Source organism: Mesoplodon bidens (assembly GCF_964165515.1).
Source record: "Mesoplodon bidens genome assembly, chromosome: 15".
In the NCBI taxonomy this organism is placed as follows: Eukaryota; Metazoa; Chordata; class Mammalia; order Artiodactyla; family Ziphiidae; genus Mesoplodon; species Mesoplodon bidens.
This window is the reverse complement of record NC_138171.1, coordinates 22,972,973-22,995,416: the sequence shown is the minus strand read 5'-3', so window position 1 is coordinate 22,995,416 and position 22,444 is coordinate 22,972,973. Positions and strand designations below refer to the sequence as shown.

Below are 22,444 nucleotides of genomic sequence, written 5' to 3'. Positions count from 1 at the left end.
CATAAGGGTATTCTGATTCCTGCATCAGTTAAATCATATGTGATAGGGGTCAAAGACCTTCCTGGAAGTGCTCACAAACCTCTGGTTTCAATTCCACCCTGACTGCTGTTTCTGGCCCCTAATAGGTGGTGAGCTGAGGGCAGGAACTGTCGTGTTCACCTCTGCATCAAGTGCAGTAGCAGACAGTGGACATTCAGAAATTGTCTCCCGTTGGGAATTTTGCAGAGGCTGCTTTACTGTGCCCTTGCTTGCTCAACTAGGCCATGAAGCAGCAGCTTAACATGTGTTTTCCCCATGCCCCCCCACCCCCACCCCCCGAGCTGGAGCTACCTGGAGGCCCATGTCAGGTACTGGACCTGTTTGGGGTTGTTCAGCAGGCAGCCTTCTGTCATACTTCAAGGGGACTTGGAGAACTTATATGTGCTTTATTTTTATTTTATTTTCTGCTTTTGCTGGTCAGCTAAAAAGAGTTGCTCCTTTTTTAAGTCTCTAGCACAACCAAGTGGGCAGCTCCATTGAGGGCCGAGGCGTTTTTATGTATTATTTCATTTGCCCCCATAATAGAGTTAACTGTGCAACAGCAAGTGCCCTGATAGAGCTGGACCATGTTGGTGGGAGTTCTCAGTCTTCCAAGCTCACAGTTTATGTTTGGTGCTTGTCCTCCCTTGCTCCAGATTCTGCCTGATCAATGCAGGTGTCCTGTACCTCTACTTCAGCAACTACCTACAGATAGATGAGGAAGAGTATGGCGGCACATGGGAGCTCACAAAGGAAGGGTTTATGACATCGTTTGCCTTGTTCATGGTATGTGTAGCTGATAATTTCACAGCAGGTTTTGTCATTTCCTGAGATGTCAGTTATTCAGGGGGAGCCCCTTGATTGAGTTACAATGTGTGATTTGGGTACCATTTTTCTAGACTCCCGAGGCTGGAGGGCATGTCCTTTCTTGAGTTAATGTCCCAAAAGATGTGGTGTGATACACTGTATAGTCTCCCTGTGGTGAGAGCTCATTGTCAGTTTCTACATCTAATTCTCAACTCTGGCTGCATATTGAGAACTGGAAAACATTTAAAAATATATTCATAACAGCCAAAAAATGCAAACAGCCGTCACCCGATGAATGGCTAGATAAAATGTTATATACCCATACAGTAGAATATTACTTGGCCATAAAGAGGAATGAAGAACTGGTACGTGTTACAAGGATGAACCCCGAAAACATTATGCTACGTGAAAGAATCCAGACACAGAAGACCTCATGTTGTATGAGTCCATTTATGTGAAATGTCCAGAATAGGCAAATCCGTATGGATAAAAAGTAGATTAATGGTTGCCAGTGGCAGGGGTGGGAGGGGAAATGGGAAGTAACTGATAATGGGAATAGATTTTTTTTTTTTTTTTGCGGTATGCGGGCCTCTCGCTGTTGTGGCCTCTCCCGCTGCGGAGCACAGGCTCCGGACGCGCAGGCTCAGCGGCCATAGCTCACGGGCCCGGCCGCTCCGCGGCACGTGGGATCCTCCCAGACCGGGGCACGAACCCGTGTCCCCTGCATCTGCAGGCGGACTCTCAACCACTGCGCCACCAGGGAAGCCCGGGAATAGATTTTTGTCTTCAGGGTGACGCAAATGCTCCAAAATGTTTTTGCAACTCTGAATATACTAAAAAACCTCTGAATTGTATCCTTTAAAAGGGTAAACTTCACGAAATATGAATTACATCTCAAAGTTATTTTTTTTAAATTATAGAACCTAGCCCAAACAACGAAATGAGAATCTCTGGGAGGTGGCGCCCAGGCATCTCTCTGTGGGTTTTTTAAGAGCCCACAAGATTGCAAAGGCGAGTCAGGTTTGAGAACCTCTGCTTTATTTGATATGAAGCTGACAGGGTATGATGTAGTTTTGTTTTCACGTTTGTTGCTAATGCTAACACTTACTAGCAGTACAGTTTGCTTTACCTGTATCATTTCCACACCTATAACTCTAAGCCCTCACACTCTGGTCTCTGTTTGGCAGGGGGAGAGACTTGTCCAGGGTCCCTTTGGGAGCACAGGACGGTGGTCCTGGGCTCTATTAGAGACAGCTTGATTTCAGTGAAATTATGTAAGCCCCCAGGCAGCTTATGCATTGGATAGCCCCCGGGAAGTACACTGTGCGCGCATTCTTAGGATGCTTTTGATTTGTGGAATGGGAGCCTATGTTGACCCTGTTGGTGAGGGAGCCCATGAACATTGCTTGTTTCCTCTCTAGGTCATTTGGATCATCTTTTACACTGCCATCCACTATGATTGACGGTGCACAGTCCCCACCTGCTCCCTGTCTGGTCCAAAGGACCCTCTTAGTTACACCACAGAAGCACGATTGTTGGGGGGCACCCCAGCCACGCGGAACCTGGAAGACCCGTGTTTCCTGGACCGAGAATCAGTGTGTGGGGCGTCAGTGTTTTCTGCAAGGGTTGTGACCTGAAACTTTTTAAAGAACCATCCACCTTTTGGGGAAGCATTTCTGAATTGTCCATCACCAACCGTTTCTTCTTGGATACCATCATGAAACACCTGTTTGCCGATTGGAGCTGTCCTTCAATTTGGTGCACCTCTGGATCCGGATGAAACATTAAATTGTCTTCCTTTTCCATCAGGTGTATGGTTTTTAAACTATATCAAACATTGGCATTTCAAGTCTCCTGAAAACAGTATGGCAGTACGTGCGTGGTCCATAGCACAGTACAAGCAGCATCTAATAACAGTTTTCGTTGTAGAATGTTTTCAGATACTTGAATAAATCAGATCTTTAATTGAGCCCCTGTTGGTGATACCTGATGAAGCCTTTCCCACCTCACCTCTAGCCTCAGAACCCAATAGGACCAATAGAGGTGGTGCCCTCCCATCCCCTTCCCTCTTCCCCCTTCCCTTTTCCTCCTCTCCCTGCTCCCTTAACACCTCTATCCAGGCTTCTTTCCCTTAATGTGCAGCAGGGAAATCCAGGGCTGGAGTTGGTGTAGGCTGTGGCCTTGACTTTGTGGAGGGAGGGCTTACCGCCTCCTGATGCCCTGATGCTCCCGCTCAGCACTGAGACGTGACTAAGCTCACCGCAGTGTGCTGGGCTCAGATGGTGTCCTTTGCATTTGGCTACAAGACGGCAAGGCTGTTGTAGCCGAGAAAGCTTAGCCAGGTTCAAATGATGAGCCACAAAATGAAAGATCTGAGAGCTAGGACTGTCCAGAGAAGGGGCTTAATGGGGACGTGGAGGGACCCGGACTGTCAGAGGTCCTGCTCTTTGCCGTGGCGGTCAGGTGGAAGCTGGAGAGCCCAGGTTCTGCTGCCGTTTAAGCCACCCATCCCCTCTTCCTTCCTGTCCCTTCTAGGCCGTAGTTCTACCTTCTGAGGTGTGGTGGCATTCTGAGTGAGACTGGTCAGTTTTCCTTAAATGATGGTTTTTTTCTCCTTGATGCCAGTGGGCGTTCTCTGCCTCGTGGGAGTGGTTGTGGGGATGTAGAATGAGACTCGACAGGCAGAGGGAGGAAGGTGGTACTGGGGCTCCCAAACTCGGGAACTGGCTGGGTCACACCAAGGACATCTAGTCTCCCTGGAGTCCTGGCCCTGTTCTTAACTGGTCTTTACTTGAACTAGAGGCTGTAGGTCGGGTCATGGCACTGGGAGGAGGTTAGGTGACTTCTTAGGGCTGAGAGAGGAAGGAACAGAGGATAGAGGTGGGACTCTGGCCGTGCCTCTGTGTCCCAGCCCTCCCCTCACTCTGCACAGTCTTTGCCTCTGGGGTGCTCAGTCAGGCTGAGCTGAGTTGGGGTTCTAGGTGCTGCAGCGTTGGTTCCCCTTTCGGCCTCTGCTTTGGGCCTTGGCATCGTCCAAGGAGATGTCATCAGTCAGGCTGATGTAAGAGCTAAGGGCCTCCCGGAGTCCCTCACTGAGGGGGGACTCCTCCCCTGTGGTAGATGCTTTGGAGAACAGGAGAGAGCTGTGGAGAGGGGGAAGGAGTTGCATCAGGGAGCCTCACCCTCCTCCCTGCACCTACCACATGGTTCCCTGTTCTCAAAACCTGCTGAAAAACTCACAGTGGTTCCCTGTTCCCTGTCAGATCAAACTCCCCTTGACTTCACTCAGGACTGGTGCTCTCTGTTGGACCCCATCTTGTCTGACCTTCCATCCTGGCCACCTTGGTGCCCAGGCATGCCCCATATCCATGCCCACTTTGGCCTCCCTGCTAGTCCCCCCAGCAGACCTGCTGAGCCTGGGCTGGCCTGAGTTCAGTCAACGCTTATTGGCTCCCAGGTGTCCCTGAAGGTGACAAGCCCATTCTGGGTTCCCAGGGGTGGGTCCTTCTAACTCTCCTTTGTTCTGCCTTCACGTTCCAGGGGCTCCTCACCTGTCCAGCTCTTTCCAATTGAGTGGTGTCCTCTGCACAGTCACAGGTAGAGGTATGGACTTGCCAGGGGGTGAGCCGGCCCTCCGCAGGGCACAGGGCTTCTTGAGTAGGCAGCAGATGTCATCCGCCAGCTCTGAGGAAGAGACCTAGACCCTTGACATGGCTGGCTCCAGCCCTGCCTTCCTCCCCAACAACTCCACCCTCACCCTGACAGCTTTCCACACTTGGCAGGTGGGAGCATGAGCCCCAAGCTGTTAATCTGGAAGCTGACATGCAGTCAAAGGTCATTCTGGGCTAGGTTTCGGGAGACGTAATTTACCGTGTGATTTCGGGTAAGTTGATGAACCTCTTTGAGCCCCAGTTTCTGGTTAGAAAAGTGCTTTGGAAAGAAGAAAGCTAAGGGATGATCAGTCTCTACTTGTTCTGTCAGTATCTGCTGCATGGAATGACTGTCCTGAAATCCCCCGATCAGTTTTCCCAGTAGCAGTCTTTCCTCTCTGCTTCTCTGACACTCTGCTGTAGTGGCTGCAGTGCCTGTTACAGAACAGGCACCAGAAAATGCTGAGAATCAACTGAATTCCACGATAGCAACAGCTCTGGGCCTAGTTCCTGTGGAGAGAACCGTGCCAGCTATTGGGGACTTTGACTCAGAACCACAGTGGTGGGTGAGGCACTGGCGTGCACTAACACGGGACACCTCCGTGGCTCTGTTGGCACGAGATGAACTTGGGGCTTCCGGGCTGTGTTCCTTGGCACAGGGACTGGCATGGAGAGAGGGGAGGTCCCTCTTCTGCCTAGATATTCTCCAGCAGGCAAAGTGTCCGAGGGTATGACTAACTTCCCCACAGACCGACACCCCACTCTGCTCTCATGGAGGTAGGGGATGGCCATACCAGAGTAATGGTCCACCAGGGCCTGGAGTGAGGGGAAGGTGAGGCGCGGTGAGATGTACAGCCAGCCATTGTCAAGGCGTTGGATCCTGTAGTGTCTGATCCGGTCCCAGGATGCAGGGCGGCTGAGGCGGACCGACAGGGAGTAACAGCCTGAGAAGGAAAGGGTCCAGGATGGGATTAAGGCTATGCTGGGACCAAGCCCAGCCCAGAGTGGAAGAAGGAAGACATGAAATGGCCACAGAGAGTGGGCACTGGGCCCAGACGAGGGAAGGGGGAAGGGAGGGACAAAGACTTGCTCCCTTGCTCATAAGTGACAACACACTTATCATAGCTAGGGCTCTCGTGAGGATGAAACAAGACCACGCACACAGTGCCCAGAACAGGGCCTGCCACAGTTTAAGTGAGCATTAAGTGTTGGCTGTTCTTATAAAGACTCAAGTGGGCAGAAGTGTTAGGATGTGAAAATGTGTCAGGAGATGTCAGCAAGGATGTGGAGAAAGGAATTCTTACCCTGCTGGTGGAGAGATAAATTGTACAAGCCACTTTGGAAACAGTTGGCATTATCTAGTAGAGTTGAACATGCTCATACCTCACAACCCAGCCGTTCCATCCCAGCACGATGCCTTGCAAAGATACATGAACAAAAATATTCATAGCAGCATTGTTCAGAAAAGCCCCGAACTGCAAACAGCCCATATGGACTCAAGAGAATGGTAGGTTCTAGAATGTAACACTATTCAGCAGTAAAAGTTAATAACCACTACACACATAAGCATAGATAAATGTTTAAAATAATGAGCAGAAACAGCAAGTCACAGAAGCATACGTTCAGTATGATTCTATTTAAATAAAGTTCAGAGGCAGCCAAGACTACTGCATAGAGACGCATGTATGGCAAAACTATGAAGAAGGGGCTTCCCTGGTGGCACAATGGTTAAGAATCCGCCTCCCAATGCGGGGGAAGCGGGTTCAGTCCCCGGTCAGGGAACTAGATCCCACATGCATGCCACAACTCACAGTTTGCATGCCACAGCTAAGGATCATGTGTGCCGCAACTATAAGGAACTGGTGAGCTGCAACTAAGGAGCCCACCTGCCGCAACTAAGGAACCCACCTGCCTCAACTAAGACCCGGCACAACCAGGAAAAGAAAAAATTGTGAAGAAAAGTAACTGATTAACACAATGAAGCAGGCAAAGGGCTTCAAAGGGACCGTTGCACAATTTCTTAAGCTGGTAAGTGGGCATATGGATGTTGGTTTTATTATTAGTCTTTTTTTTTTTTTGGCTGCACCACACGGCATTTGGGATCTTAGTTCCCCAACCAGGGATCAAACCCACACTGCCTGCAGTGAAAGCACAGAGTCTTAGCCACTTGGACTGCCAGGGAAGTCCCTGTTATTAGTCTTAAACCTATACATGAATATTATATTCACTGATGCAAGTGACAGAATTTTTCCAGTTTAGTTTTAGTTTTTGTTTTTTTTTTTTGCCGTGCTGCGTGGCTTGTGGGATCTCAGTTCCCAGACCAGGATTGAACCCAGGCCTTGGCAGTGAAAGCCCAGGATCCTCACAGCTAGGCCACCAGGGAACTCCCTGTTTTAGTTTTTTAAATCAACTTTATTGAGGTATAATTTATATAAAATAAAATGCATATGTTTAAAGTGTACAGTTTGATAGGTTTCAACGAAAATTTTAAAGATAACTGGCTAGAAGAGGAAAAGCACATGGTTGAAAAATGAATAGAGAGAAAAGACTATATGAAATCATAACTATATAACTATATAAAATCAGGCCTCCAGCAGTAGTTTCCAGCAGAGGAGGTTGCATATGAGTGCTCTTTATAACTGTAAAGTGGGATTCATTTCTAACACTTCATCAAAGCCAAATGGGAAGAGGGTGCTTAGTGGAATAATAGTAATAACCTATTATTACTATCTAATTCTTTAAAGCTATCTGTAGCTTTCATTTATTTAAGTGCTTACTGTGCACTTTTTATATGGATTATCTCGTCTAATTCTCATAACCACCCTGTGAGGTAGGTACAGTTATCCCCAGTTTACAGATGAGAAAACTGGCACAGAGAACCTGGAGGAAGAGCCAGTGACCCTCTCACTTCACCTTTCCCTGTGGAATGCCAACAAAATGCAGGAGTGACTTTCCCAAACCACAGGCAGTGCTCAGTTTTAGGAAGCTTTTACTTTGAGGAAGTGGTCTAAATACTCCATTAAAAGGCAGAGATTTTCAAACTGTATTTTAAAAAGCAAGACCCAACTACATGATAAACACACTTTGAATATTAAAACACAGGCTAAAAGTAAATATGTATCATGCACACATTAATCATAGGAAAACTGGAGTGATTATATTAATATCAGAAAAATAGAACTCAAGACCAAGGGTATTACCAGAGATAAGAGGATATCCTGAATTTCTATGCACCAGTTACAGAGATTCAAAATATAGAAGCAAAGCCAACAGTATTAACAGAAAAAATAGATGTCCATAATTATAACTGGAGATTTCAACACTCCTCTCTTAGTACTTGATAGGATAGAAATCAACAGGCATATAGAAGAGTTGAACAATGCAGTCAGCCCATTTGATTTAATTAACAAAACTTGGGCCCAACAAGAGCACATGGAATATTCAAGGCAGACTATAGACTGGGCTGTAAAAACAAATTTAAAAGGATTGAAATAATTAAAGGTATGTTTTCTGACCACACAGAATTATGAATTAATAATAAAAAGACATATGGAAAATCCCCAGATGCTTGGAAATAACCCAGGGATCAAAGAAGAAATCATAAGCAAAATTAGAAAATATTTTTAACTAAATAAATAAATTTAAATAAATTTGTGAGCTCAGCTAAATCAGGACTTAAAGGTATATTTTTAGCTTTAAATCTTACACTCGAAGAAAAGAAGGCATAAAATAAAGTTTCTACTTTAAAAAGCTAGAAAAAATAAATTTAAGTGGAAGGAAATAAAAATAAAATAGAAGACAATGGAGAAAAATCAAATGCTGATTCTTTGAAAAGGTTGATAAAATTGATAAAGCTCAAACTAGACTGATGAAAGAAAAAGAAAAACACCACACAAATTACCAACATCAGGAATGAAGAGGGGACATCGCTACAGATCCTACACACACTAAAAGGATAAGGGCATGTTGTGAACAACTTTATGCCAATAAATTCTACAACTTAGATGAAATGGACAAATTCCTTAAAAGACACAAATTACCAAAACTGACACAAGAAATAGAAAATTTGAATAGACCCATATCTATTGCAGAAATTGATTCATAATTTTAAAACTTCCTGAAAAGATAACTCTGGGTCCAGATGGCTTCACTGGTGAGTTCTATCAAACATTTAAAGAAGAAATAATATCAATTTTATACAAACTCTTTAAGAAAATAGAGAAGATAACATTTCCCCACCCATTTTATGAAGCCAGCAATTAACTTGCTAAAAAAAACAGACAAAAACATTATGAGAAAACTATAGACCAATATACCTCATATATGTAGACACAAAAAATCTTTAACACACTGTTAGCAAATTGAATCCAGCAATATATAAAAAAGATAATATATTATGACTAAATTGGCTTTATCCCAGGAGTACAAGTTGATTTAAAAATTGAGGGACTTCCCTGGTGGCCCAGTGGGTAAGACTCCACACTCCCAATGTAGGGGGCCCAGGTTCAATCCCTGATCAGGGAACTAGATCCCACATGTTGCAACTAAAACGAAACAAAACAAAACAACAACAAAAAAAACAGATCCCGCATGCCACAACTAAGATCCAGTGCAGCCAAATAAATAAATATTTAAAGGGGCTTCCCTGGTGGCGCAGTGGTTGAGAGTCCGCCTGCCGATGCAGGGGACGCGGGTTCGTGCCCCAGTCCGGGAGGATCCCACATGCTGCGGAGCGGCTGGGCCCGTGAGCCATGGCCGCTGGGCCTGAGTGTTGGGAGCCTGTGCTCCGCAACGGGAGAGGCCACAACAGTGAGAGGCCCGCGTACCGCAAAAAAATAAATAAATAAATAAATAAATAAAAATTAAAATTGAACGTCAGGGCTTCCCTGGTGGCGCAGTGGTTGAGAGTCCGCCTGCCGATGCAGGGGACACGGGTTCGTTCCCCGGTCTGGGAGGATCCCACATGCCGCGGAGCGGCTGGGTCCGTGCGCCGTGGCCGCTGGGCCTGCGCGTCTGGAGCCTGTGCTCCGCGGCGGGAGGGGCCACGGCAGTGAGAGGCCCGCATACCGCAAAAAAAAAAAAAAAAAAAAAAAAAATTGAATGTCAGTGTTAGCTCACTAAGTTAGTAGAATAGAGGAGAAAAAGCATGATCACCTGCAGAAATGTAGAAAAATAATTTGACAACATTCAACACGCATCATGATTTTTAAAAAACAAAAAACTACAAATAGAAGGTGTAATAATTTCCTATTGCTGCTATAACAAATTACCATATATATAGTGGTTTAAAACAACAAAAAATGTGTTATCTTACAATTCTGAGGGTCATAAATCTAAAATGGGTTTCACTAAACTAAAATCAAGGTATCAGCAGGCCTGTACTTCTTCTGCAGGCTCTAGAGGAATGTCTATTTCTTTGCCTTTTCAGTTCCTAGAAGCCCCCTGCATTCCTTAGCTCATGGCCCCTTACTCCATCTTCAAAGCCAGCAGCATAGCATCTTCCAATCTCTCAAACTCTTACCCTCTTGCCTCCATCTTGTAAAGACCCTTGTGATTTCATTGGGCTCATCTGGATAATCCACGATAAACTTCCTATCTCAAAATCCTTAATCATGTCTACTAACTCTCTTTTGCAATGTAAGGTAAGTCATATTCACACGTTTCAGGGATTACGACCTGAACATCGTTTTGGGGGCTAGTCTGCCTACCACAGAAGGGTACTTCCTCTTAACCTGACATAAAGCATCTGTGAAAAATCCATAAGTAACATCATAGTTAATGGGAAAGACTGCATTTTTCCTTCTAAGAACAAAGCAAGAATGTTCTTCCCACTTTACTTGTTATACTAGAGGTCCAGTGCAGTAAAGCAAGGGGGAAAAAAAAGGTATATGAATTAGAAAATAAGTAGTTAAACTATATTTATAGATAATGTGTGATCATAGATGTAGAAAATCCTAAGGAACCTACAAAAAAGCGACGAGAACTAATACGTGAATTTAGCAAGGCTACAGGATACAAAGTCAATATACTTTGAGAAGTATGGAGTAAGGTCCTTGCTTCCTTTTCGTTGTTTTCTACCTGACTCTGGAGACCCCTTGACTCTGTACCTTTAAGAAGAATCTCTTCTGGAGCTGTGCTGTGACCCTGAAAAAGCTCTGTGGTTGGGAAAGGGATACATATCTGAAACTAGGCCCTGGAAGCCAACCCACCAGCTGAACTAAGTGACCAAGTCCCTCTATGGGGCCTGGTTCTCCAGCCACCCCACCCTGGCCACTGTCATCACAGTTACTAGACCCAGGAGGGATCCTCACAGCTACACTGAGGATGTGACTGGTAGACTCAGAGATAACAAGCAAGCTCTGTCAAGCCCATGTGGGGTTGTCTACCCTGCTGTGGGGACAGGTCACCTACCAAGGCCACCTTCGACTACCCTGTGTGCCTGGTATCCTGCTGTTCCTTCTCACTGCTGCTCAGCCAGCCCCAGATATCTGCAGCTGGCTCCCAGTTCCAGGACGTCTTTTAAACTCAGACTCCCTGGTTTCATATCCCACCCAGAGTCGCACACTATAACACCCCTACATCCTAGAACCCTAGCTGTGTCTCTAAGACACATTATTTGACTTCTCAGATCTGTTTCTTCCTCTCTAAAGGGGGATAATAATTGTCCCCGCCTCAATAGATTGCCACAAAGATGCAGGTGGTAAAGTAGGTAAAGCACTTAGCAGTGTCTGGCGCATAGCAAGCATCCAGTGCTCCTTATCAGTTCCCTGGTTCTTTGTTCACGCTGTTCCTTTTATATGGAACACTCTTCCACCTGCGTAACTGCCAGCCTTCCTTTGACAACTCAGTTCCTACTCAGACAACTCCTCTCCAGAACACCTTCTCTGCCTGGTAGAAACCCCAGCTCTAGGCTGCCCAGACACAAGTGCTAGCGCCAAAGGAGCTACTCTCCCATTGTCTGTCCCTCAACACTACCCCACCCCACCATATAACCAACTGTGAGCCTCACAGGGGACTGTCCTAATGTATCTGCCCACCATCTTCCCATCTCAGAAAACAGCAGCACAATCCATTCACTACTAAGCTCCTAACCCCGGCATCATCCCTGGCAGCTCCCATTCTCCCTCACCTCCCATCCAGCCCCACAGAAAACCCTACTGGCTACATTCAGAACATATCCGGAATCTAACCACTTCTTAGCCTGCAATAACTTCCCATGTGGCTTCCCACTTCCGCCTCATCCCCTGCCAAATCCTCTCTCTGCACCGTAGAGGGATCAGATCATGTCACTCTCCTGCTTAGAACCCTCCCTGAAGCTCTCACCCTGGAAAGGCCTTGCATGACCTGACTTCCGGTGACCTTGGATCTGCTCCAGGCACACCTGCCTCCTGCTGAGGATGCACCTGTTTACTCTGTTCCTCTTAACCGTCGCTTGATTGTTTCTTTGTGGCACTTGCCGTGATCAGTTGCTCAATTACTATTTGTTCACTATGCACATTGCCAACTGGATTGTGGGCAGGGATTTTGCTTTTTTCTTTAACCTCTTTATTGGTGCTTTTTATATTGTTGAATCCCCAGCACTTAGAACAGTGGCTGGCCCAGAGTCACCATGCAATATTTATTTGTTCAATGAATTACTGAGTCTCTGTGATAAACACTGGACACGGCCATGATTACAAGCAGACTTGAAGAGTCCTTGCCACCATTTGCACTCCTACCGCTGTGAGCACAGATGGTGTTGGGGGTCAGTCTACCCTACCCCAGGCTCTTCATCCTCTCTCCTCCCCTCAACGTACATGCATGCACTCCTTCACTCATCCATTTATACAGTAAACATCTGTTGAACACTTGCTACAAGCTGGCACTGCACTAGCCCCAGACACAGGTAATCAGATCTTCATACTCTGGGGAAAGAAGTACTGTCCCTCAGCACATCCCTCAGCCAGAATTTTCCTTTATGGTCCTCATCTCAAGTATTTAGTTCCCCTGCTGTTAGACCACATACCCTGACTTTGTTTTAAGAAATGTTTATTGCAGCTACAGAAGAGGTCTTTTCAGGATGCTGTGGGAGTTGAGAGCAAAGAGTGACAAATAACCTGGGGAAATGGCATTGCCATGCATCGAGAAGGATCAGTGTGGGTTGGCCAAGTGGAGGACTGGAGGAGAGGGCTTTCCAGGCCCTGAGGGAGGCTCGTGTGCAAGGATGCAGCAGTAGAAAGAACAGGTGTGTTCATTCGTGGAGTGTCCCGGTGGGCAGTGGGCCAGAAGGCGGGCTGTGGGAAGGAATGGTAGGAGCTATGGCTGGGTGCAGGGCCTGGAGGGAGACCCACTGGGAAAAAGGCAAGGAAAGTATGAGGTCCTGGATTCCAGAAAGCTCCAGCAGGCTGAGCCAGTGTCACACCCTGGCCTGCAGTGACCCGTGGGCTCAGGAGCCATGTTCTCCCAGGTGTTCTGAGGATGATGCCGGGAGGAGGGGAGGGGTCCACAGTGGTGTGAGGGAGCACATTAAAACCTGTTCGGGGGACGCAGGTCTAGCAGGACCCTCTGAACTTCTTCTGAGACCTCTAAGAAGCTGATAGCCTCGAGGATGCTGCACCCTGGACCCTTGACTGTCTGAAGCCTGAGGGCAGGAATCACAACTTATCAGGCCTGACTCAGAGGAGATGCTTTTAAGTGTTTCTCAGCTGTCAGAATCACAGAGGTGAGTCCCTCAGGGGCAGGAAGCATGTCTTGCTCATCAGTTTCTCTCGCAATGCTCAATACAGTAATAGACACATAGTAGGACAGTAGGAAGGCAAGAGGGTGATGCTCTTGGGATCTGGCCCTGGCGCTGACCTCTGGAGCAGTCCTGGGACCTCCACAAACTCTTCGTGCCCCTTCACACACCAAGGTTTTCGGCCTGACTTGGGCCCTGCCGTGGCTCCCCCCAGGCCTAGAACACAACCAGGTATGCCAGAGGGACTCTGGGGAAGATGGGGGGTCTTCCCCTCCCCCTCCAGACTCTTGAGTAGTGTTCTTGGGAGCTCAGTGGCCCCAGGCCTTCCTCCTTGGTCCACCCACAGGCTCAAAGCCCCTACAGAATTCCCTTCCCAGAGGTACGTCTGGATCTTGGGCCAAAGAAAAGCTGATCCTGATCCTGATCACTCACTTGGTCAACAGTTAATTACTGTTATATATGACAAGATGCATTATGTAAACATGAAAAACATTGTCTCTCATTACTTAATTTTGGGTTCCCTAGATTGGAACTGTGTTTTCAAACTTAAAAGAACATGAGAACCATCCGGAGAGCTTGTGAAGGAAGCAGTTTTCTGACCTCTGTACCCAACCGTCTGATTTGGCAGGTCTGCGGCGGGGCCTAAGAGTGCATCAGCAAGACGACACCCTGACAATTCCTGTACACTCAAATCTGAGAACCACCATCTTGTGGCGTCACTCGGGCCCGTACAGATTTAGTGTCAAACTTTTTTTGACCACAAGCCACATATGAAATTTTACAGTGACCTAGGACACACTTAAAATTATCGAAAACAAAAAGTTTGGTGAAGCAATGGAAAAAGATTTGGTGAAGCTTCCTCTCCAAAGGAAGCCCAGGATGAGAGATAAGAAATCAGTACTGGGAAACTGTTGCCTTTCCTGCAGAATTGGCCAATTCTTCCTTTTTCGATAATGAGAGCTGCATTCTGATCTATCCCTTTTTGGTGTTGCTATGGGGAACCTCAGAGTCAAATCTAACCTTAATCCCAGCAATTTTGTGGATCCTTAAAGATCCTATGGATTCTTTACACCTTAAACTTATGCAGTGCTGTGTATCAATTACGTCTCAATAAAACTGCAAGGAAAAAAAGAAAGATCCTATGGATTCTTATCTGCTTTCTCCTTTATTTCTCCACCAGTTCCTCTTGTATATGTGCCTTCTTAGAAAAGGGGCTCAGAGAGGCAATAAGTTTCGGTCACTATGCTCTTAGGGTTGAACCAGGCCAGAGAAGGGGTGTGGGAGGGGCAGCTGAGCACGGAGCACTTCCTGTGACTTCTCACGCTCACTGGGGCCCGGTCTACAGTGCCCCTGCCCCCAACAGCACCGCTATGGTTTCCTGTTTGTAGCTGTTGCACTTGAGCCAGCCCCCAACCCTGGCCTGCCTATGGGTGTATGTGAGGGATGCTGGCGCTGCCTGGAAAATAGTAGGAGAGGCTGGGGAGAGGTCAACCCAGGGGGCTCCCAAAGGAAGTGAAGGAGAGGCAAAGACGCACTGGAAGGGGCCCCAGGAGGGAGACTGAGTAGAGAGCAAAGGACCCTGACGATGCATCAACGTGAGTTCAGTTAAGGGAAGCACAGGCAGCCCGTCCTCACTCCTGAATAGCTTCTCCCTAGTCTGCCCCTGTGCTTGTAATGCTACCATTACTGTCACAGGTGGGCCTCTCTTGGGTGTCTGAAGTGCGATGAACCTCAGCGGGGTTTGAATCCCAGCTCTGCACTTATTAGCTGTGTCTCCCCAGGCAAATCATTTCTCTTCCCCCAAATCTCCAGTTCCTCATCGGTAAAATGGGGACATTGGAAGTACAATCCCCACAGGGTTGTTTGAAGGCATTTAAAGAGCTAACATAAACGAGGGCACTGCCACTCCTTCAATGTCCCTCTCTGTCCCTGCTGTAAGGGACTCAGGGCAGCTCAGAGAGAAGCAGGGGCATCAGAGACAGACTCAACTTCGTGTTTCGTTTGCACCTGGGGTGGGAGAAGTCCCATGTGAACATGCAGTGTGACATGTCCCTATCCCTCTGTGGGCCTCTGTTTCCCCATCTGCACAGCACAGAGAGGAAGATCATGAGGTGACTCCTAGTGGGTTTTCTGGCTCCGACTGGCTGGTGACCCAAAGCACAGAGACCTTGTCAAGAGATCAGGGTCATGTTGTGTCTTGAGGAGGGAGAAATCATTGCTGGTCAAGGCAGAGAAATCCTGTGACTATACTCTGTTACGAGTCCTGGTTGCTGAAGTGTTGGCTGAGCTGGATCCCTCCGGTGGGCAATTCACACCACTTTTAGAAATGCAGGTTATTGCCCCATTGTTGTTTTTTTTGTTTTTTTGTTTTTTTTTTTCCTGCGGTACACGGGCCTCTCACTGCTGTGGCCTCTCCCGCTGCGGAGCACAGGCTCCGGACGCGCAGGCCCAGCGGCCATGGCTCACGGACCCAGCCGCTCTGCGGCACGTGGGAATCTTCCTGGACCGGGGCACGAACCCATGTCCCCTGCATCGGCGGGCGGACTCTCAACCACTGCACCACCAGGGAAGCCCTACCCCATTGTTGATAGGCTCTCACGGCAGCAACAAGTGGTCAGTCAGCCAGACTGCCCGACACCAAGGCCAGGTCTCCAGTCCACATGTGGCCTCCTACCTCTACCCCCAAGTCACATCACACCTGGCTCTTGGCATGAAAGGGAAAAGCCCATGGCAGGCTGAGCTTACCCACCTCTCCTGGTCTGGCTCTCCCGGATGAGGAAGGCCCCTCCTGGGTTTCCAGGCAGCAGCAGAAGTTCCTCAGCTTTCTCCCGGCTCAGGCCCTCATATAACCACCTGGGGGTAGGGAGATGAGCAGAGAGAGGCTCGGGGGTCAGCCTGGGGGTGGGTGGCCCAAGACTCTCCTGGAACCTCTCTTCCCTCTGTGGGCCTCAGACTTCCAAACGTCCCATGAAGAGCTGGCCTCAGGTCTCTCAGGGCCCCCAACTTTGTCCTTGTCCTCTGAGGCCCCTGGAGCCAGGACCATCTCATGGGGTCAGCCCCAGCCTTTTCTAACTGAAGAGCTCATTCCCAAGTGGCCAGGGTCTGGGGGCAGGTGAGGTGATCCCAGACCCTCTCCTGTCACTGCCCAGTTCCCCCAGCACCCCTACACCATCTACTCACCTGTCTAAGCCTTCAGCTCTCCAAGAATTGCCTCTCTTATTTTTTTAATTTTAGTAAATATTTTATTTCAACAGTTTAAAGTTTAACTCTGTAGCCAAAAGGTATGCAGGTGAACATTTACTCATTATCACTGAAATCTAACTTCCACTGTAGCTTATTTGTGGGTAGAAAGTTTGGAACTGGAATGTTCAAGACATTCTAAAATTTTGAAAAAAATCACATAGCCCATCAATAGCCATACGTGCCTCTTCCAGTGCTGGGATTGTTGATAATTCTGAGTCCACAGCTTCCTTTTCTCTCTTCACTTAATCCCTCACCTATGTATGTCCATGAAGGACTTCACTGCAGTGAAAAGTTCAAGGAGTCGTGCAGGAATTTTTTGGCTTACAGTCCATCAGCTTCTTACTGTCCCCAGAGACATGTCCAGGGGTCCCAGGCAAAGCCTCCAGAAGCCAATTTGATGGAAATGGTTGCCTCCCTGTCATTTTGTGAAATGCCAGAGTCAGGGTTGAGTTGATTCCAAGTAAATAAAGTAGAGAAGCTGTGATTGTCTTGGGGCCAGCAGCAAACTGAGCCTAGTTTTATAGTAAATAAAATACACCATTCATACGACTTAGGAAAATCGAGGCTATAAATGAAGCAGAGGCAAGGAAAGGGGCCTCTTAGAGGTATTCGGTGTTTCCTCTGTTTAAACTTCACGCCAGGCTGTGGAGGCAAAACCCTGCCCAGCAGGCCCAGGCCACTGGGAGACGCGAGCTGATTCTATGATGTGTCCACATGTCTCAGGATCCTATGCTGCTTTCCTCAGAGCCAGACATACCACGAGCTTCAGAAAGGAAGGCCATCCAGTGTGGGAGCCGTGCTTTGCCTCAGAACTGAAGCGTGGCTGTCACAACACACACAGTGACACAGGGACATGTCCCTGGCTCCAGGTTATTCACTGCCTTTCTCTCTCGACATAGAATTTGCTCTGGAGTCGGTCTGCCCCTTACTCTGGGCAAGGGATGGCTCACACTTTTTGAGAGACCCTGCGTCCCCGAGTCCAGCCCTCCTGAGGAAGTGCCTCTTGGAAGGGCAGCCCGAGGAGGCTCTCTGGGGACATTGATGCAGGCTGCCCCCACCTCCTGCAAGTCCCTTCCAGCATTCTCCACCACCAGATTCCCGGCCACCCTCCAAAGCGCAGGTGCCACGTCTCCATGAGGCCTTGCCGAGCCCTCTCCTCTGGGCTCCCAAGTCTCACAGGCTGACCTGAGACAGTCAGTCATCAGCTCCTCTGGAGGGCAGGGTCTGGGCCTGATTTTCCCCTGACCCCAGCTTTGCTCAGCATAACACTGGGCGTAAAGAACTACACTTGTGGGAGGAGAAAGCAGGAAGCTCCCCGGAGGCAGGGCCTGGGGTGTGAACTCACCCATGGGAGGTTTTGGCCACGTGGATGCTGGGGATGATGTACTCTCTGCCTGAGATGTCCGACAGCACCGTCCACCAGTCTCCATCCCTGGAGAGAGAAGGGCGAGGGGACCCCTCTCAGAAGGGCCAAGGCCCTGGGCACCGCTCATGTGGGATTCACAAGGACCCTCCAGGTGAGGTCCTGCGGCCACCTATCCCACCTGAGTTTCCCAGGTTTCCTTGCACCAGCCAGTCTGGGTACCTCCTGGGCAGTGAATGGCCTGATTCAGGGCTCCCCTGCAAGGCCCTGCCCACCCGCTGCTTTTCCCTACAGGTGTGTCAAGCTGCCTAAAATCCCATTAGAGTGCTGTGTGAGCTCAGCACAAAAGTCCATGCTCTTTTCTCCTGGAAGGGGCCCCTCCTCCCACTAATGCATCTTCGGGGATCGGGGGAGGGGAGAGAGCACCCCACCCAGTGCCCTCAGAGGGACTTACTCAGAGACGATGGTCAATGGCTCCCCCAGTCTCAGAGACAGCTCTGCCTGCTCGCCTACCGGGAAACTGCCCAAGGCCACAGCTTTGGCCTTGCTCCTCTCTGGATGGAGGGACAGAGATGGTCACCCTCTGGCCAGACATGAGTTCCAGTGGAGGCGGGGCTCCCACCATCAATCCTCCCACGGGCACCCTAGGGCGGCATGTCTGCTGGGCTCCCGGGATGGCAACCTGGAATCTGATGCTTTTCCATAGGGCTCTGCAGAGCCCTGGGGGTGCCTAGACATCTCTTGGGGGCCCCTCGGGGAAAGGATTGGTGTGGCAAGAGGAAGTGGGGCTCCTGGCTACAATCCCATTTTTTATGCAGATCATCACAGGAGATTCTGATAAAGGAATTCAGCAAACTTAAAGCCGACAGCTCTAAGCAGGTATCAGCCTGGATCTCTGAGCTCAGCTTCTGAAAGGCACCGATGAGGTGGCCACCAGATGGACTAGCTTTGAGGGGCTGGGAGGTGGCCACGGGAGGGGGAGGGCTCCTGGAGGGGCCCAGGAAATCACTGACCTGGACGGGCTTTGTAACTCTGGAGTGCCGTGCACGTGGGCAGAGTGGCTCTCCCGTGACCTCTGTCCAGAGCGACAGGCGTAGGTCTGTGCTGCCCCCTCAGAAGAGGTGCAGCCCCAGGGCCCACTGGGACAGGCCTGGCCCAGAGCAGACGCCCGGCAGGAATGTGTGTCTCAGCCAAGTGTCCTGGTCACACACCTGCCATCTCTTCCTGAGCACCTGCTCTGTGTCAGGGCCTGACGGGTGCTGTATGTGTCATCTCCATTCAGCCCCATTACACAGCAAGGCAACTGAGGCTCCACGGAGCAGTCTGCCGGGGAGGGCGGGCACAGCTCCTATGCCACATCACCCTGTCCCTGTCCTCCCATGGGCCCAGGGTGGGGGGACTGGGCTGGACAGCAGCAGCACGTCTCTGAAAGGCCCAGACTCCCCGGGAGGCTGGCGTTCAGAGAGGGAGTCACAGAGACAGGACACCAAGCCGCTGCACCCCACCCCATCACACCAGGACTGGTCCTGAGCACGTGGTGGCCTTGAGGCCCAATTCTGAGGTTGGACAGCAGGCGGCCAGCGGCTCCCTTAGCACAGGACGCTCATCCCCTCGTCCCCCACTCAGGGACCAGCCTGCCCCGACCATCTAGACCTCCTGATGCCTGTCCAGGCCTACTTGTCCTGAAAACACATGGGCTGCAGAGCGCCCTTCACCCACACCCCAGCGCCCTCCCTTCTCTTCCTCCTACCCCATCTCAGTAGGGGTCTCTGCATGAAGCTATGAGAAGCAGTGAGGTCAGCAAAAAAGGTTTATGTGCTTCACAGATGCTCCTCAGAGGCTGAGAGGCCTCTGTGAAGCCCTCTAGACAGAGCTGGGGCCCCAGGAAGTGAGGGAGGGAGAGCAGAGGACAGACAAGGACCCAGGGGACGGGTGGGACAGACACAGAGCTGGACGCTATGTGGGCTGAGGGCCTCTGGGACATGAGCAGAATGAGACTGTGGTTCTGGAAATGGACCAGTTCCTACATGTCCTCCCAGACACACATGGAGCCCCCCGTGGTGAGCTCAGACAGGAGCTCCTCAGAACACAGGGCCTGGCCGTCCCCCGGTGCAGGGAAATGCCTGCCTGATGCCCGAATACACGGTGCAAGTAAGTCTGGGGAGGGTGTCCTCTGACAAGAACAGAGCCAGGTGGCCAGAAGGGCCCCTCCCCCTCCTGGAAGCCCTGGCCTTGCGCCCCAGGAGCCACTGAGCTGCACATGCTGTCCCCCTGATGGGTCCCCTCCGGTGGCTGAGTCACCTTCATCCTTCACTCCTTGGATGAAACGTCCCTTCCCTGATGAGCCCCTCAGCACACACTCTTGGTCAGAGTCCCTTAAAACACTGTCATCAAAATCTAACACAGTTGTAATTGATTACTGGTTTAGCACCTGTCCCTGAGGTTTGATTGTTCCTGAACCCAGGGACTGTATCCGTCTTGTCCACTACTGTGTACCCCGGTCCTGGCACAAGGCCTGGCATGGGGTAGAGCCTTGGTAGATTTTGGATGGATGCAAGGCTGATGGACAAAGGAGTTGCCCAGAATCCATGCTCCTGCTGGGACCAGGGGTAGAAGTACTGAGAGAAGCCCATTCGTCCCCTGGAGACCCTGACAGAGAGGGGAACACAGTGCCCCTCAGTTCCCACAGGCAAGGAGGGCCCCAGGACACCTGCCGGGGGGTCACCCCCTCAGCATCCTGGGCATGACTCAGAGCAGCCTCGGGGCCGCTGCCTGTGGCTAGATTCAGAGGAAATGAGGTGGGGGTCTGTGTGGTTTCCAGATCTCTTCCTGCAGGGCCTGCTGGGCCCCAGGCTCTCGGCGCACACTGTGTGGCTAGGAGGAGGCAACTGCCTCCCCAGCAGGAGTCTACAGGGTCCAGGGTGCCGATCAGTGACCAAGGGGACTAGGGGAGGCTGCTGTTAAAGAGAGGAGGAGGACATTGGGGCTTCCCTGGCTGTCCAGTAGTTAAGACTCCACGCTTCCAACACGGGGGTGCGGGTTCGATCCTGGGTCCGGGAACTAAGATCCCACGTGCTGTGCAGCGTGGCCAAAAAGAAAAAAAAATAATAAAAAATAAGAGTATTTAAGAAAAAGAAAGGTGGATATTGGGGATGGGGGCTGAGGAGCAGAAAGGAAGCCCCAGCCATTGCAGAGGTCTTTTCAGTTTGGGGGAGAGCCTGCCAAACACAGAGAGCCAGTGTGGCTCTGCAGTCTTCTACCTCTGTTTAACTGTGTGTGTGTGTCCTTCCTCCTAGAAGTGCTGCTTGGTTTAGAGTCATCTTGATATCTCTGATGGCTGATTTTATGTGTCAACGTGGCTAGCCCACAGTACCCAGATATTTGGTCAAACACCAGTCTAGATGTTGTTGTGACACTATTTTTGAGACGAGATTAACATTTAAATCAGTAGACTTTGAATAAAGCAGATTACCCTTCACAATGTGAGTGGGCCTTATCCAGTCGGTTGAAGATTTTAAGAGAAAAAGACTGAGGTCCTTTGAGGAAGGGAGGATCCTGCCTCCAGACTCCACTGTGGAATTCTGCAGCATCAACTCTTCCCTGGGTCTCCAGCCCTCTGGCCTGCCCTACAGACTTCAGACTGGCCACCCCACAGCTGCGTGAGCCAACTTCTTAAAATAAATTCTCTGTTACACACACGCACATACACATTCTACTGGTTCTGTCTCTCTGGGGAGCCCTGACAAATACATTATCAAAACCCCAAATCAGAATGTGATTTGAGAAAGGATTTGTGAGCTGTTTCAGGGAACAAGAAACAAACTGGGGCTGTAGCTCTGACATCAAAGTACTAGATATTGCAAGATACTTTGATTGCCTAATCGTCCTAAAAACTGGTATTTTTTAGTCAGGACTGCCTCAGAAAACCACAATTACAGGTTCAGCCCATGCATTGCATGAACTCATTTTTTCCAATCATCATAGCTCTATTTTGCTTCAAGTATTTCACAGCACCTCTCAGGATAAGAGCATTTCTGTCCAGTAGGACTTTCTGTGATAATGGAAATATTCTATAATTGTATTGCCCAATAAGGTAGCCACTAGCTTCATATGGCTGGAGAGCACTTAAAATATGGCTGGTGTTACTGAGGAGCTGAATATTTAATTTAATTTTATTTTAATTAACTTCAGTTTAAACTGAAATAGCTACATAAGGCTAGTGGCTATCATAATGGACGGTGCAGCTTTGGAGAGCTACGGATGTGGGTTGGTCTTAGGGTTGCAGCTCAGGCTCTGGATAAACTGGTTTAGGAGGAGGGAAGCCATGGGAGATGCCTGGGGGACCATCACACACTCCTGGTTAGTTCTGGTCACCCTCACATTTTCTAGTTTATCTGGTTTAATGTTCTGACCACTAATATGTAAGCTTCCTAAGAGCAGGGACCCTGGCTGTGTGGTTCATGGGGAGGGCCTGGTATACAGCAGGTCCTCATTGATACTTGAGGCTGGAGTGGCTGCTCAGGAAGGGCCTGGCTGCCCTGGGGCCCTCGGCCTACCTGCTTGCATGGGCTCAGGACCCTGGCCTTGCACACAGGGCCTCAGGCTTGGGCTTGGAAGGGCTTTCCCCCTGCTGGGCTGACTTCCCAT

At 49.5% G+C, this 22,444-nt stretch overlaps 2 protein-coding genes across 2 annotated transcripts in view; one reads left to right on the top strand and one right to left on the bottom strand.

Moving 5' to 3' along the window:
* RAB5IF (RAB5 interacting factor) overlaps positions 1-2,794 on the top strand; it is a 9,145-nt gene extending 6,351 nt beyond the window's left edge. The window contains exons 3-4 of the mRNA XM_081256081.1: positions 675-804; positions 2,247-2,794. Of these exons, the coding sequence (XP_081112207.1) occupies positions 675-804; positions 2,247-2,288 (172 nt within the window). The 3' untranslated portion in view covers positions 2,289-2,794. The remainder of the gene's footprint in view (positions 1-674; positions 805-2,246) is intronic.
* SLA2 (Src like adaptor 2) lies at positions 2,507-22,444 on the bottom strand (the record flags this gene model as incomplete). The annotated part of the gene is made up of 7 exons (XM_081256073.1): positions 2,507-3,968; positions 4,377-4,509; positions 5,270-5,419; positions 15,941-16,044; positions 17,780-17,866; positions 18,252-18,351; positions 22,354-22,444. The coding sequence occupies 7 exons, from the start codon at positions 22,442-22,444 to the stop codon at positions 3,803-3,805; spliced, it is 831 nt and encodes a 276-aa protein (XP_081112199.1). The 3' UTR covers positions 2,507-3,802.